At 44.7% G+C, this 15,383-nt stretch overlaps 1 protein-coding gene across 1 annotated transcript in view; it reads right to left on the bottom strand.

Annotated features, from left to right (window-relative positions):
• Positions 1 to 7,926, bottom strand: part of lhx8a (LIM homeobox 8a) — a 50,214-nt gene extending 42,288 nt beyond the window's left edge. Inside the window, exons 1-4 of the mRNA XM_059985202.1 lie at positions 7,887 to 7,926; positions 2,843 to 2,973; positions 1,617 to 1,700; positions 942 to 1,085 (exon numbers count right to left, since the gene is read on the bottom strand). Of these exons, the coding sequence (XP_059841185.1) occupies positions 942 to 1,085; positions 1,617 to 1,700; positions 2,843 to 2,973; positions 7,887 to 7,926 (399 nt within the window). The remainder of the gene's footprint in view (positions 1 to 941; positions 1,086 to 1,616; positions 1,701 to 2,842; positions 2,974 to 7,886) is intronic.
• Positions 7,927 to 15,383: the final 7,457 nt, after the last annotated feature.

The raw sequence follows: 15,383 nt of genomic DNA, 5'->3' as shown, positions 1-15,383 counted from the left end.
ATCTCCCACATACTGGCATCTTACTGCCTTCTGAATCTCGGATCTGATGGTGTGGAGTCAGGGCATATCACAGACAACATTCAGAAAAACCAGTCCCCAATATAAACCCTAATGCTATTATTGGGTACCTTAAACCCCCGATAGAGGCAACACCGTCCCATTATCGAGCACATATGCACGGAGCACTGTGGCAGGAAAGCAGCATTATCAAGGACCCCCACCATCTGGACCACGCTCTCCTCTCCCTGCTGCCATTAGAAATGTGGTTCAGGTGCCTCAGAACCCACACCACCAGGTCAAGTTCAGTTATTACCCTTCAACCATCAGGCTCTTGAACCAAAGGAGATAATTCCAAGTACCCCGACCTGGAACTGTTCTCACAACTTATGGACTCACTTTCAAGAACCTTCATCTCATGATCTCAATATTTATTGCTTATTTATATTGTTATTTCCTTTTGTATTTGCACAGTTCGTTGTTTTCCCCAAGTTGTTTACTTGCCTGTTTTTGTTTTGCATTTGGCCTTCCATTGATTCTATTGTGTTGCTTGTATTTACAAGAACATGAATCTTGCAGGTTGTATATGGCGACGTGTGTACTTTGATAAATCCATTACGAATTTTTTGAACACTGATACACGGTCTTAGTTCCCAACCCTTCTCCCGCGCCCTCTCATACCCCGCAACTGCTTCTCGACCCGCTGTTCCCCCTCCCTCAAATTCCTGACCGGTCCGTGAACACTACCCTATTTTATTTTGCGGTTTGTAGTACTTTAATGCCTTTGCACTGTGCTGCTGCAGCAGCAATGCAACACATTTCAACTTCGAATGAACCTGCCCGCCCAAGTTTCGCTGGTAAAGTTGCTGCCAGCGCCGTCTGGTTTATCCGCTAATCTCAAACTCAAACTTGAAAGTAACTTTGGAGCCCCGGCCCGACCTCACCTTCAGCAAATAGCGGTCCACGATCTCCAGTCCGCAGCTGCTGCAGACGTTCCGGCCGGATCGGGGGACGGCAGCCGGCTGCGGAGACGGAGAAGTCGAGGCGGGTGAGCCGTGGTCGTCCTGGGCCACTTGGTCGGAACCAGTCTGGAGAGATGGAGAGGGGCAGTGCGGGAGAGTTAGCACGCATACTCAAACTTCAGGTTAGTTTTATTTACAAGGACGTCGAAACGTACAGTGAAATGCGCCGTCGGCGTTAGCAACCCACACAGTCGAAAGCCGCGCTGAGCGCAGCCTCATGTGGCTATATGCCCACAACTTAATACCCCTATCCCGTACGCCTTTGGAACGTGGGGAGTGGGGGTGGGGGGACGTCCCGTAAACAGATTCAGCATATGTTTGAAATCCGGAGCAACACACACACAGGACGCAGGCCAGGCAACTCCAATAGAGGGTAATAAACAGTCAACGTTTTGGGCCGAGGTCCTCATCCAAAGATGTCGACAGTCTATTCTCCTCCATAGACGCTGCATAACCTGCAGAATTCATCCACAACTTTGTGCGTGTTACTCCGGGGGGCAGCGGCAGGAATTGAGCCCGCATCCCAGGCGCTGAAACACCTCCCGTGTCGCCCGACAGGAGGGAGGGGGAGAGTAGAAAGCGAGTGGGATTAGGTACCGAGCTGCAGGCGCCCCTGGGGTTCCGACCTCCTCGTATGAAGACAGCTTCCGACGGAGCCGACATCGCCGACATCGCTTTCAACTGCAAGAGAGAAAAATGCGGGGTGAGCGTTTGTAATGCCAGCAGTCAGCAACGGTTTCCCAATATCACCCTGTAGACCAGCTGCCTGCCCACCCAAAGACGGGAAATCACATTGCCCGGGTTGGGTCTACTACGAGGCAGCCCACTGCCCGGAGCGAGTACTTAGTGCTGATTCTCTGCGACCCGCGACCAGGTGAAGACTTTATAGCCGCTGGTTAACGTCAGTATAAGCGAGTCCGGTCTTTGAAGGGGCGGGGTGGGGAGCTGCCTTCTCTTCCCCAATAATTAACGTTTTTTTTCCATCTTTGGAGAGACAACGCCGAGCGAATGAATTTAACATCCGACACTTGACAGGTAATTGCTGCGGGAGCGCTCCGGCTCGTTCATTGGTGAGCAACCACTCACAATAATCACCCGCGCAGGTGATTCACGTTAACTGGCCAAAGATTAAAACTCTCTCTAAATTAACCTTTCAGAAGGAAATTACTCCACGGGGTTATTTTTGTCTAAACACAAGAGATTATGCAGATGTTGAAGGAGCTCAACAGGTCAGGCAGCACCTATGGAATAAGCCGAAGTTTTGGGCCGAGACCCATCGGGACGGTTAATTCATTTCCATCGATGCTGCCTGACCTGTCCAGTTCCTCCAGCATTTTGTACGATTACAACGGACACATCAACCTCCCGCCGCTCACCGCCGTTAAACATGAGAATATCTTGGTTTCAGTCGTTTTCGTAAACATGGAAACCGCCGTTCACTGAACAAATTGATATTGGGGCCGACTATTGAGCCAGCCCCCGGGTGAATTCGGTGAAACGAACACCGGCGGGGGCTCCCTCGGGTTATGGGCCTTGGGTGTATCTACCGGGACAATTCAGGATAGTTTGATGTCATTTCTAGTACACGAGTGGAAAGGCGGACGAAATAAGTGTTCCTCTGGATCCGATGTAGCTCAAAAGGGAAAAGAACACGTTAACAATAAATAAATCCGTAAAACAGCGAGGTTTGATGCGCTAACAGGGTCATGGAGGCAACAAGACAAAGGAAGAGAAGATCCTCCCCCCACCACGGAAGAGTTGCTGGCTCACTATTGCTGCTTTGATTTGGCCGCCTGTCTTCTCTTTCAGAAGGACCCTCTTACCTCTCTCAAACACGCACTGCCTGCCCGCCTCTCGCCGGCTTCCGCGCAGCACATCAGCGGCTCCGCGCTGCTCTTCCAGTACATCTCCGTCACCGTCGCGCTCTCCACCCCGCCGGGCTCCCAGTGACCCCCTTTGAAACACAAATGTAATGGTAGCTGGAAGTCAAATCCGCATCGCGTGCGCTCCCCGCGCTCCGTATGGTCACAGTGTCATTTCTACTAAAGTTACCTCTGCGGATGGAAGTTTTACTGCAGCAGACCACACCTCCGCAACGTAACAGCCCCTGGCCATCGGAGAACTTTTATTCAATAAGAGCAAAAAAAACATCTAGTTCACCCCCCACCCCTTCCTCTGCCGTGCTGAGCCAGTAGTCTAATCTAACCATCTTTTTTTTTTATCTCTGATCGGTTACAGGGCTCTGTTGAAATCCAAACACGGGCTCGGGTTACAACCCCCGCAGTCTTTGAAGGGAACGAGCAGATGAAAATATTTGCAATCTCGGCACGGCATAGTGCGTGGCCGCTCCCTATTCCCTCTGAGTCCAGGCGTGTTTCTCCCGCTGAGAAAGAGAAGCTCCCTGTGCTACTGTAATTAAACTTCCCACCGGTAATCGCCGACATCTGAACCATATTAATAATATTTCACTAGGGACAAAGCCCACGAGAAATGGGTCTTTAATCACTACCAATAAGCGGGCACCTCTTACACCGGGTGCAATCGCTAATAGAGGCAATCATTGCCACACAGAGAAACCCTGCAGGTTCCTGGAATCAGTCGTAAGGGAGGGTATGACCGCGGGTACAATTCTTGGCTTCACCTGGAATCGCACTGATGGCGATGGGGCTCTGCATCTACCTAAACAAATCCTTGAGGACAGACACAAGAGATTCCGCAGATGCTGGAAATCAAGAGCAACGCACACAAAATGCTGGAGGAACTCGGCAGGTCAGGCAGTATCTATGGAGGGGAATAAGCAGTCGACGTTTTGGGCGGAGATCTTTCATCAGGACCGGAAAAGAAGGGGTCAGAAGCTGGGTACCGCTGGATGAAAGAAAAATGGAGGGCTTTGGGAAGGGATAGTTTGGTCTTCGAGTGAGTTAAAGAGTCAGCACAAGATCATGGACCGAATTGCCTGTACTGTTCTGTTACGAGGATAGAAGAAATAGGAGCAGGAGTAAGCCATTCCGAGACCACTCCGCCATTCATGGCTGATCTGGCCGTGGATCTGCCTCCACCGTCGGCCTTTCCCATAATTCCCCTACCATGCAAAATTCCAACAATCCAAAGTTTCTGTTGGAACTATTCAAAGTTCTACGAATCGCCGTCGCATGTAAATGGAAAGAGGCTCTGCAGTTTATCACCAAATGCACGGAGTAATGATTTGATCTGTATGAGCAGAATACAAGTCAAGTTTTCACCGTATGATAACCCAATCTACCAATTAATGTAGGTGGGTAACCATCACGTTCCACACAGGTAAAGTCCTTCCCGCCATTGAGCAAATCTGTTAGTAATCCTCGAGGAAACAACAAGCAGGATTTATAAAAGAGAATCGGTGGATGTTGTGTACTTAGACTTTTAAAAGGCACTTGACAAGGCGCCGCACACGAGGCTGCTTAACAAGTTAAAACCCCATGGTAGTACAGGAAAGATACTAGCATGGACAGAGCATTGGCTGATTAGCAGGAGGAAAAGAGCGCGAATAAAGGGAGCATTTTTGAATGGCTGGTGGTGTTGGGACCGCGTCTTTTTACGCTGTAAGTCAATGACCTGGGTGAGGCTTTGTGGACGATGCGATGGAGATTCAGGAAGTGTTGAGGAGGCAGGGAGGCTAAAGAATGTTCAACAGATAGGAGAATGCACAAAGAAGTGGCAGATGCGATGCTGGGTTGGGAAGTGTACGGTCGTACACTTTGGTCAAAGGAATAGAAGTGTAAACTATTTTCTAAGCGGGGAGGAAATTCAGAAATCCGAGGCGCAAAGGGATTTGTGAGTCATCGTGCAGGATTCCCTAGAGGAGAACTGGCAGGTTGAGTCGGTGGCGAGGAAGGCAAATACAGTCTTAGTATTCATTGCGGGAGGGCTAGAATATAAAAACAAGCGTGTATGCCGAGTCTTATCAGGCCTCACTCACCGTATTGTGAGCAGTTTTGGGCCCTTTTCTAAGAAAGGATATACTGACAACACGAAAATGATTCTGTGACCGAAAGGCTGATGATATGAAGAGCGTTTGATGGCTCTGGGTCTGTACTCACTAGAGTTTAGAAGGTTTCTCAGTGAAACCTATCGAAGAGCGGACGTGAACAGGTCCTCTGGTGGGAGACGAGGGCCGGAGGACACGACCTGAATAGAGGGACGCGAATTTAGAACGGAGATGAGGAGGGCCAGAGAGGGGTGAATCTGTCAATTCCGTTGCCCCGGGTGGCTGTGAAGACCTGGTAATTGGGAGTGTTTCAGGCCGAGGTTAGTCGATTCTTGGCGTGAAAGGTTACGGAGAGAAAGCGAGGGGATGGGATTGAGAGGGCGTTGAATCAGGCATGATCAAAAGACGGAACAGACTCCATGAGCCGAATACCCTAATTCTAGTCCTTTGTCCTGCCCCGAGAACGCCTGCAGGAAAGCAGCATCTATCAAGGACCCCCATCACCCACCATTCCCTCTTCTGGCAGCCGCCATCAGGGAGGAGGTACAGGAGCCTCAGGACCCGCACCGCCAGGTTCAGGAACAGTTATTACCCCTCAACCATTAGGTTTCTGAACCAGAGGGGATTACTTCAATCCAGTTCACTCGCCCCATCATTGAGATGTTCTCACAATGCATGAACTCACTCTCAAGGACTCTTCCTTTCGCGTGTCGATATTTATTGCTCATTTATTATTTTTTTTCTAAGCTATAGTTGGTGAAACCTGAATTGTGGGCATAGCCAAACACTCATTTCTCAGTTGTTAGGAACTTTCGGATTAGTGTTCAGTATTCTGGCTTTCTTAAGATTTACATAAATATTGCTGTGTAACTCTATTAGTTTAATACTATTGTGCAGTCCTTTGGGATGATCCCAGTTGTCGATATTACTATCGGGACAATAGTTCAATTTCCTCTTTTAATTCAGCACATTTCTGGTGATTTTCACGGATTGATTTCTTTAAGTTCTGTGTGTTTGGGACGGCTATATCTATTAAATAAGTTGTTTTTGTTTATCCTGTATTATTATCTGAATGGTTATTATAGATTATCCTTTCTGTAATAACAACAGTCATAATATAATTTGTGGTATTCTGACTCTAAAACTGGATCAGGTTTGTATTTATAGTAAGGTGTGATTTCATTCATGGGTTTGTATTTTAAAGCAAGATTTTGATGAATGATGTTAACCGCTTGATTGTGCCTGCGTAAGTAATCAGATTGTTATTATTATTGACACAACTACTATTTTTGTTTATTTACAGTTTTATTGCACTTTATCCACCTCTCCGCGCGGCTTTTCATTGATTCTATTGTGTGTGTTTTGTATTTACTGCCGATGTCCGCAGAAAATGAATCTCAGGGTTGTAAATGTGACATATATGTACTTTGTTAATGAACTTGCTTTGAAGTTTGAAATGGTCGTTCGTATGGACATAGTGCTGGAGGGACGCTCTGTATCCAACACCTTACAGGAGAAGAGTCGGCATCCCAGTGACGCGGGCATTAGTCGGGCTGACAGAGAAACAACCGGGGTGGGTGGGGGGGGGGTCACCAACTCGGCGACTCCCGACCCGGTGCAGTTTGACACTGTCTAAAGTACGCTTTTCACAGACGCAAACTCTTCTTGGCAAAGAAACCACTCATTCAAGAAAGGCTCTCACAAATTTCCGCGGATGTACTGTGCAGCATTCTAATCGGTATGGAGGGACAGCTGCACAGAAAAGTCTACAGTAGACTCAGCCAGCTCCATCAAGGGCACTAGCCACCCCAGCATCGAGTGCATCTTCAAAAAGCGATGTCTCAAAAAGGCGACATCTATCATTAAGTCCCCATCACCCAGGGAGTGCAGCATAGGTTCACGGGGTTAATTCCCGGGATGGCGAGACTGTCATATGTTGAAAGATTGGAGCACTGGAATTTAGAAGGATGAGAGGGGATCTAATTGAAACATATAAGATTATTAAGGAATTGAACACGCTAGAGGCGGGAAACATGTTCCCGATGTTGGGGAAATCCAGAACCAGAGGCCACGGTTTAAGAATAAGGGGTATGCCATTTAGAACGGAGTTGAGGAAAAACTTTTTCACCCTGAGAGTTGTGGATCTGTGGAATACTCTGCCCCAGAAGGCAGTGGAGGCCAATTCTCTGGATGCATTCAAGAGAGAGTTAGATAGAGCCCTTAAAGACAGCGGAGCCAAGGAATATGGGAAGAAGGCAGGAACGGGGTACTGATTGTGGATGATCAGCCATGATCACATTCAATGGAGGTGCTGGCTCGAAGGGCCGAATGGACTACTCCTGCACCTGTTGTCTATTGACATGCCCTTTTCTCATCGTTATTGAGAAGGCGGTACAAGGCTCACTCAATGTTTCAGGAGCAGCTTCGTCACCATGGCGCTTTTGAAGGGACAATGAACCCAATGTGAATTACGCTATTTTCGTTCCAATTGTAACTTACAGCAGATTTTATGTATTGAACTAACTCCGCCAAGCCGGCTGCGAAAGGAGGGTTGGGCTTGGGGCTAGGGACCCCACCCCTTTAAAAACCCAGACCTACAGAAACACCAGCAGAAGCTCAAAGGACCTCATCCCCGGGAGAGGAAGGTCAAGGTGGGCCGCACCTCGGAAGACTGGCCCAGGACCGAGGTTAAGTGATGCTTTGCAGAAGAAGACTGTACTGCTCTCGTACGAAGTAGCAAGCTTCACGACGTGTCAGTGATAATAAACCTGATTTTGAATCTGGGTTACTGGCGGGTTTATTTTTTAGTTTGATCGTTGGAAGGAGGAGCGTCCAGGGGGCAGAACACCAGGGAAGAAGAGGGAATTGATTTGCTAGTTCGTTTATTGCCAAGGGCTTACCCCAACATTTGGGGTCCGGGTCCACGTCCATGCCCGGCATGGGAGCAGAGAGCTTCTAGTTGTGGAAAGTGGGTGCGGGCCACAGATTTTTTTTGTTTGCTTGAACAGGGACGAGGAGGAATTTCTTTCGCCAAAGGGTGGTGAAACTGTGGAATTCATTGCCACTAATGGCTGTTCAGCCCAATTCATTGAGCACTGTATACTTAAAGCGGAGGTTGCTATGTTCTTGATTAGGCAGGGTGACAAAGGTTAAGGGGAAAAGACAGGAGAATGGTTTGAGAGGGATAATAAATCAGCCATGATAGAATGGCAGAGCAGAATCGATGGGCGGAATGGTCGTACGAGCGTGTTTCCATTTGTTCTAATTGAGTTCTCTCTTGTAAAGATTGTGCGTAATTTTTGCTGCTTATTGATATTGTGCCTTTGATGTTATTTTGCACTAATTATATTGTAACTTGAATTATTTTATACCTTTGCATTATACTGCTGCCCCAAAACGGCCAATTTCACGTCATGTAAATCATTCATAATAAATCTGATTCTAAAGTAGCTCTTTAATTTCATCCATCTCCCATTCCCATCAGGGAGGAGGCTGCGTAGCATCCACGCCACTACCACCAGACTCAAAAACAGTTATTTTCCCTGAGCAGTAAGGCTGATCAACACCTCCACCCACTAACCGGGACTTTATTATTTCTCGTCAGTCACCTCTGTACAACCTAGCATCCGACAGATCGTAACCCAGAACTGGAATCAATTTGGGACAGGAAGCCTCTACAAAGGGCAGTCAAAACTGCCCAGTGTGATGCGTCATTACAGAACGGTGCCGGAGATTACCCATAATCATCATGCAGGATCTCGCTTTCCCTGCTCGTGGACTGTCCGTACCACCGCCGTCAGGGAGGAGGCTACGTGTCACCCACTCCAGGACCATCAGACAGTGCTGATGCAGGGTCTCAGCCTGAAGCGTCGACTGTACTCTTTTCCACATTTCCTCCTGCGTTTGGATTTCCAGCATCTGCAGAATTTCTCTTGTTTGTGATTGAACTCAAAAGCCTTTACTTTCCCCCAAGCAGTTCACCTGTTTATTTCTCTCTATTGATTTTGCCTGAGCTGTTCCAGCATTTTGTACGTACATAAGCACGCCGAGTTTTCAGCAGCTAGACTTGGGAGACGGCTCAGAAATCTTCACAGCAACTGCTACATTGGCTTCTCGTGGACTCCCCCCCCCCCCCACCCCACCCCCCGATTATTTTAGTTGGAAATTCAGTGTTAATTTATTTTTTCTTTCCAATATTTTTATTAGTTTCTACATTGAAGAATACAGAGTACAAGTACAAATAAAAGGTCAAAAAAGATTTTTAAAAACTACCAATTACATTATATCTATTCATAATAACAATCTCATTACCTTGTATTCATGTAAGTTAATCAATAGTTATATTGAAATATACTAATTTATTACAAAAAAAGTCTAACCCCTACCAAGACCGAAGCTGTTCATTAAGGAGAAAAGGTGGTAAAATACCTTCTTGTACAATAAAAATTAACAATAGCCAACATCTGAATTTAAACAACGAATTGAAGGTTTTGAAAATAATTCAGAAAAGGTCCCCACAATGTTTGAAAGTCCTGACGAGATTCAGAAATTGAACAACAAATCTTCTCTAAATCTAAACATGACATAACGTCACATAGCCATTGAGCATGAGCAGGAGGAAGAACTTCTTTCCATGTAAACAAAAGTGTCCTCCTGGCCATAAGAGAGCTGAAGGCCAAAATATGTAAATCAAATGCCTTCATTTTAATATCTTGTCCAGCAACAATACCGAATAGAGCTGTCAGAGGGTTAGGCTTAAATTTGACTTTAAAGTAAGGGAAAAGTTTGAAAAGCTTCCTTTCAATATTTTTCAAGATTTGGACAAGTCCAAAACATATGAATTAATGAGACTTCTCCATCATTACATCTGTCACAGTGGGGAGATATATCTGAATAAAAACCAGATAGCTTATCCTTAGTCATATAAGCTCTATGTACCACCTTAAATTGTATGAGGGAATGACGAGCACATCGTGATGAAGTATTAACCAGTTTAAACCTTTCATTCCAAGTTTCCTCAGATATCAATGTCTGTAAATCTTGTTCCCAGAGATTCTTAATTTTGTCTTAATGAACATTTCTCGTCTCCAGTAACATACCATAAATATTAGATACAGAACTATTATGAAAAGGTGTCAAATTAAACATTAAGTCTAGTAAGTTATTATCTGCACTTATAGCAAATGGGCATAATTGAGATCTTAGAAAGTCTCTGATTTGTAGATATCTAAACAACTGAGTTTTGGGTAAGCTATATTTAGCCGACAATTGTTCAAATGAAAAAAGATCTAAAATTTATTTTTTAACGGATGCAACCCAACTCTATCGGTGCAAGTGAATCACTGTGTTACGGATTTTATAAACACTTTAAATACTATGTTCTTTGATACACCCACTGTGTCTACATTCTTGTAGGAAACACACACTCCTGTAAGTCTCCCTGACATGTATATTTCACAATTTGTAATGATTTTGTGCGTTACGAATTTAATTTTGTAACCTCAGTGAGTTCGTGAACGATGTTCCTCTGAGACTAGATTGGGAAGCTGTTACTGTGGGCACCTGACAGCGTGAAAACTCATTTTATATTAAACACCAGAGATCTTGCAGATGCTGGACATCCAGGGCAACACACACAAAATGCTGGAGGAACTCAGCAGGTCGGGCAGCGTCTGTGGGTATGGAATAATCATTTCCTGATGAAGCGTCTCGGCCCGAAATGTCGACTCTTTATTCCCCTCAGAGATGCTGCCTGTCCTGCTGAGTTCTCCGGCGTTTAGTGTGTGTTGTTCATTTTATTTTTTGTTAGATCTGACACGAAAGAATGGCCATTTATTTATAAATAAACGGAAATATTTTCAGATTATTATAATGTTTCAATTATTTTAAATGTTTTTAAATTATCTTGAGGGTGACAATATTCCCTCTCTATCTGGTATGTTCTGCCAGCTGCGGCGAAGGCAATTTTTGATGAGTTTCCCCTTCACAGATTTACTCTGATATAAATTCTGACATTCAAGTTCATGATTTACACGTAATCGTTCCTTTCAAATACACGCTAACCTGTTTCTCACATACCCTCGAAACTGCCGCCGGTGGCCAGTTGGAAAAGTATTGAATACCGATCGATTCATCCGCGGGACGCTAGAACGGTACATAGGCCATAGAACACAGAACTCCGTGCAGACCTTTCAGCCCATGGTGAACTACTGTAAGATCAGTTTAACCCTTTCGTCTCACAAAGGAAGAGACTTGGCCTGTCACCGAGCACTGGGAAATTTCTACAAATGTGCCGTGAGCGTTGGTAGTGGTTGTATCACCGTCTGGTATGGGGGGGGGGGGGGGGGGGTACCGGACAGGATCGGAAAAAGTTGTAAACTCAGCCAGCTCCACCCAGCTTCCAGGTACTTTTACAAGGCGATGCCTCAAAAAAGCGGCATCACCCAGAACATGCCCTCTTCTCATTACTACCATCAGGGAGGAGGCGCATACACTTTATGTTTCTGGAAAAGCTCCTTCCCCTCCGCCATCAGATTTCTGAATGGACAATGAACCCATGAACACCACCTCATTATTTTTGCACTACTTATTTAATTTACTTTTTTATACTTGTTGTAATTTAAAGATTTTATTATTTATTGCAATGTACTGCTGCCGCAAAACAAAAAAAATCACGGAATATACCAGTGTTACTAAACCTGATTTCATTTCTCCATCACCAATGTGCCCGTGGGAGTTTAACGCGGCGGCTTCTATTTAACTGAGCGCTTCAAAAATCGTTGGAAAGTGGAGGCACTTTAGCCGAGATGTACTCCGATATCCTGGTTCCACGCACGGACGACTTAAAAGGGTTTATTTGGGTTTCTAGAAATATTTTAAACGAATCTGCGTTGGAACTTCTTATTCACAGCGCGGCATCGGGCAATGTTCTGCTTTGGAATAAACCTGGAGCTACAAACAGTGAATATTAGGTGGGGATCAGAGTCAGATTTTAAGGTTCTTGAATAGTTACGGAAAATGGGGTTGAGAGGGATAATAAATCAGCTGTGCCAGAATGGCGGAACGGACTCGATTGGCCGAATGGCCTAAGTCAGTCTTTCTGTCTTTATATCACCGACATTTATCGTGAGTTTGTTGCAGGGTTAGAGTTGTATTTTAAACTGAGGGAAGAACTAGGTGTGCATTACCGCAAAGCGTCACTTCAGTTTCCTTGACAACAGACAACATAGAGCAGTGCAGGTCAGTGCTGCCCTTCGGCCCACGCTGTTGTGCCGACCTTTTAACTCACTGTAGGACCAATGTAACCATTTCCTTCAACATAACACTTCCATCTTTCTATCATCCATGTACCTATTCAACTTTAATGTCCCCAACGTATCGGTGTCTAGCAGCACCCCTCTCCGCATGTTCGCATACCCACCACTCTGTTAAAAGCCTGCATCTAACATGCCCTCCAGTCGCTTAAAAATTATGCCCACACATGTTAGCCATTTTAGCCGCAAGGGAAAAGCCTCTGATTGTCTACACCATCAATACCTCCATCAAGTCACCTCTCATCCTCCTCTCCAAACAGAAAAGCCCCAGCTCACTCAGTCTGTCCTCATAAGACATGCTCTCTGATCCAGGCAGCAATCGGGTAAATCCTTTCTGTATTCTCTCTAAAGATTCAGCTGTAGTTTATTTCTCCAATTGTAGTTTTCAAATTCCCTAACTGCAAATCCCACCAATCCCAGTTACTGTAGCAACTTGCACTGTAACTCCCACCAATCCCAGTCACCAAAGTTACACTGTAACTCCCAACAAACCCCATTACCACTGTAATGTACAGTGTAACTCCAACAAATTCCCATCTCCAGAGTAACTTACAACATAACTCCCACCAATCACCTGTCACTACGGTAACGTACACTATAACTCCAACCAGTCCCCGTTACTAGAGTAACTAACACTGTAACTCTCACCAATGTCTTACCATAGTAAATTATAGTGTAAGTCCAACAAAATCCATCATATAGTACCTTACATTGTAACTCACACCATTACCCATCACTACAGTAATCTACACTATAATTTGCAGCAATCCACCGTCACAGCAGAAACTTACACTGTTACTCCCATCAATCCTCCACAACAGTAACTTACACTGTAATTCTGACCATTCCACATCAGTATAGTAACATACACTGGAACACCCAACAGTCAGCCATCACCACAGTAACTTACACTGTAACTCCCAACAATCAGCCATCACCAGAGTAACTTACACTGTACCCCCCACCTATCACTCTTCATGATTGTAAATTACACTGTGACTCCCAACAATCTGTCACTTACACTGTAAGTCCCATCTGTCCGCCTCACTTCAGTAAGCCTACATCTACATTTTCTCTCTATTAACACTACTTATTCATTATTTTACCATATGTGTCTGTGATAAGAAACTTGATTCTGATAATTAGACCAGAAGACATAGGAGCAAAATTAGGTCATTTGGCCCATCAAGTCTGCTCTGCCATTCAGTCATGGCTGATCCCTTTTTTGTCTTCTCCTGAACCCCACTCCCTGGCAAAACATTTGATGCCATGTCCAACCAAGAACCCAAATACACCAACGACCTAACCTCCACCACTGTCTGTGGTAATATATTTCACAAATTCACCACCCTCTGGCTAAAGAAATTTCTCTGCATCTCTATTTTCAAATCATTAGGGATGCAGAGTCAGAAAGGATAGCAAATACGGCACTCAAGGTGTTGTATTTAAATGCATGCAGTATAAGAAATAAGGTGAATGATCTTGTTGCATTATTACAGATTGCCAGGTATGATGTTGTGGCCATCACTGAATCGTGGCGGAAGGATGGTTGTATTGGGAGCTGAATGTCCAAGGTTACACGTTATATTGGAGGGACAGGAAGGTAGGTAGAGGGGGTGGTTAAGAATGGCATCAAATCAGTAGAAAGATGTGACATACGATCAGAAGACGTTGAATCCTTGTGGGTTGAGTTAAGAAACTGCAATGGTAAATGGACGTTGATGGCAGTTATATACAGGCCTCTCAACAGTCGCTGGGAGGTCAACCACAGGTTACAAGAGGAAGCGGGCAATGAGTCAAAAGGGCAATGTTGTGTTAGTCATTGGAGATTTTACCATGCAGGTTGATTAGGAAAATCAGGTTGGGAATGGATCTCAAGAGAGTGAGTTTGTTGAATGTCTACAAGATGGCTTTTTAGAGCAGTTTGTCATTGAGCCTACTAGGGGATCAGCTACACTGGATTGGGTGTTATGTAATGAACCAGAGGCGATTAGGGAGCTAAGGTAAAAGAATCAATCTGATTGAGTTCAACTTGAAATTTGATGGGAAGAAAGTAAAGTCTGACGTAGCAGTATTTCAGTGGAGTAAGGGAAATTACAGTGGTGAGAGAGAGGAGTTGGCCAAAGTAAACTGGAAGGAGCTGCTGGCAGGGATGTCAGCAGAGCAGCAATGGTGTGAGTTTCTGGGAAAAATGAGGAAAGCGCAGGACATGTGTATTCCAAAAATGAAGAAATTCTCAGATGGTAAAATAGTACAACCGTGGCTAACAAGGGAAGTCAAAGCTATTGTAAAAGCAAAAGAAAGGGCATACAACAAAGCAAAAATTAGTGTAAGATAAAGGATTGGGAACTCTTTAAAAACCTACACAGAGCAACTAAAATATCATTAGAAGGGAAAAGATTAAATATGAAAGCAAGCTAGCAAATAATATCAAAGTAGATAGTAAAAGTTTTTTCAAGTACGTTAAAAGTAAAAGAGAAACTTACTCTCTTTGTCCAATGTTGTTTGTCATACACATTAATGATCTGGATGATGGGGTGGTAAATTGGATTAGTAAGTATGCAGATGATACTAAGGTAGGTGGCGTTGTGGATAATGAAGTAGGTTTTCAAGGTTTGCAGAGAGATTTAGGCCAGTTAGAAGAGTGGGCTGAATGACTTGGTAGGAATAATCCGAATAGGACATACGTGGTAAATGGTAGGGCATTGAAGAATGCAGTAGAACAGAGTGATCTAGGAATAATGGTGCATAGTTCCCTGAAGGTGGAATCTCATGTAGATAGGGTGGTGAAGAAAGCTTTTGGTATGTTGGCCTTTATAAATCAGAGCATTGAGTATAGGAGTTGGGATGTAATGTTAAAATTGTACAATGCATTGGTAAGGCCGAATTTGGAGTATTGTGTACAGTTCTGATCACCGAATTATAGAAAAAATATCAACAAAATAGAGAGAGTACAGAGAAGATTTACTAGAATGTTACCTGGGTATCAGCACCTATGTTACAGGGAAAGGTTGAACAAGTTAGGTCTTTATTCTTTGGAGCGTAGAAGGTTGAGGGGGGACTTGATAGAGGTATTTAAAATTA

The sequence above is a fragment of the Hypanus sabinus genome, chromosome 11 (genome assembly GCF_030144855.1).
Source record: "Hypanus sabinus isolate sHypSab1 chromosome 11, sHypSab1.hap1, whole genome shotgun sequence".
Classification (NCBI taxonomy): Eukaryota; Metazoa; Chordata; class Chondrichthyes; order Myliobatiformes; family Dasyatidae; genus Hypanus; species Hypanus sabinus.
The sequence above is the reverse complement of the archived record's forward strand: the minus strand, read 5'-3'. Positions and strand labels throughout refer to the sequence as shown.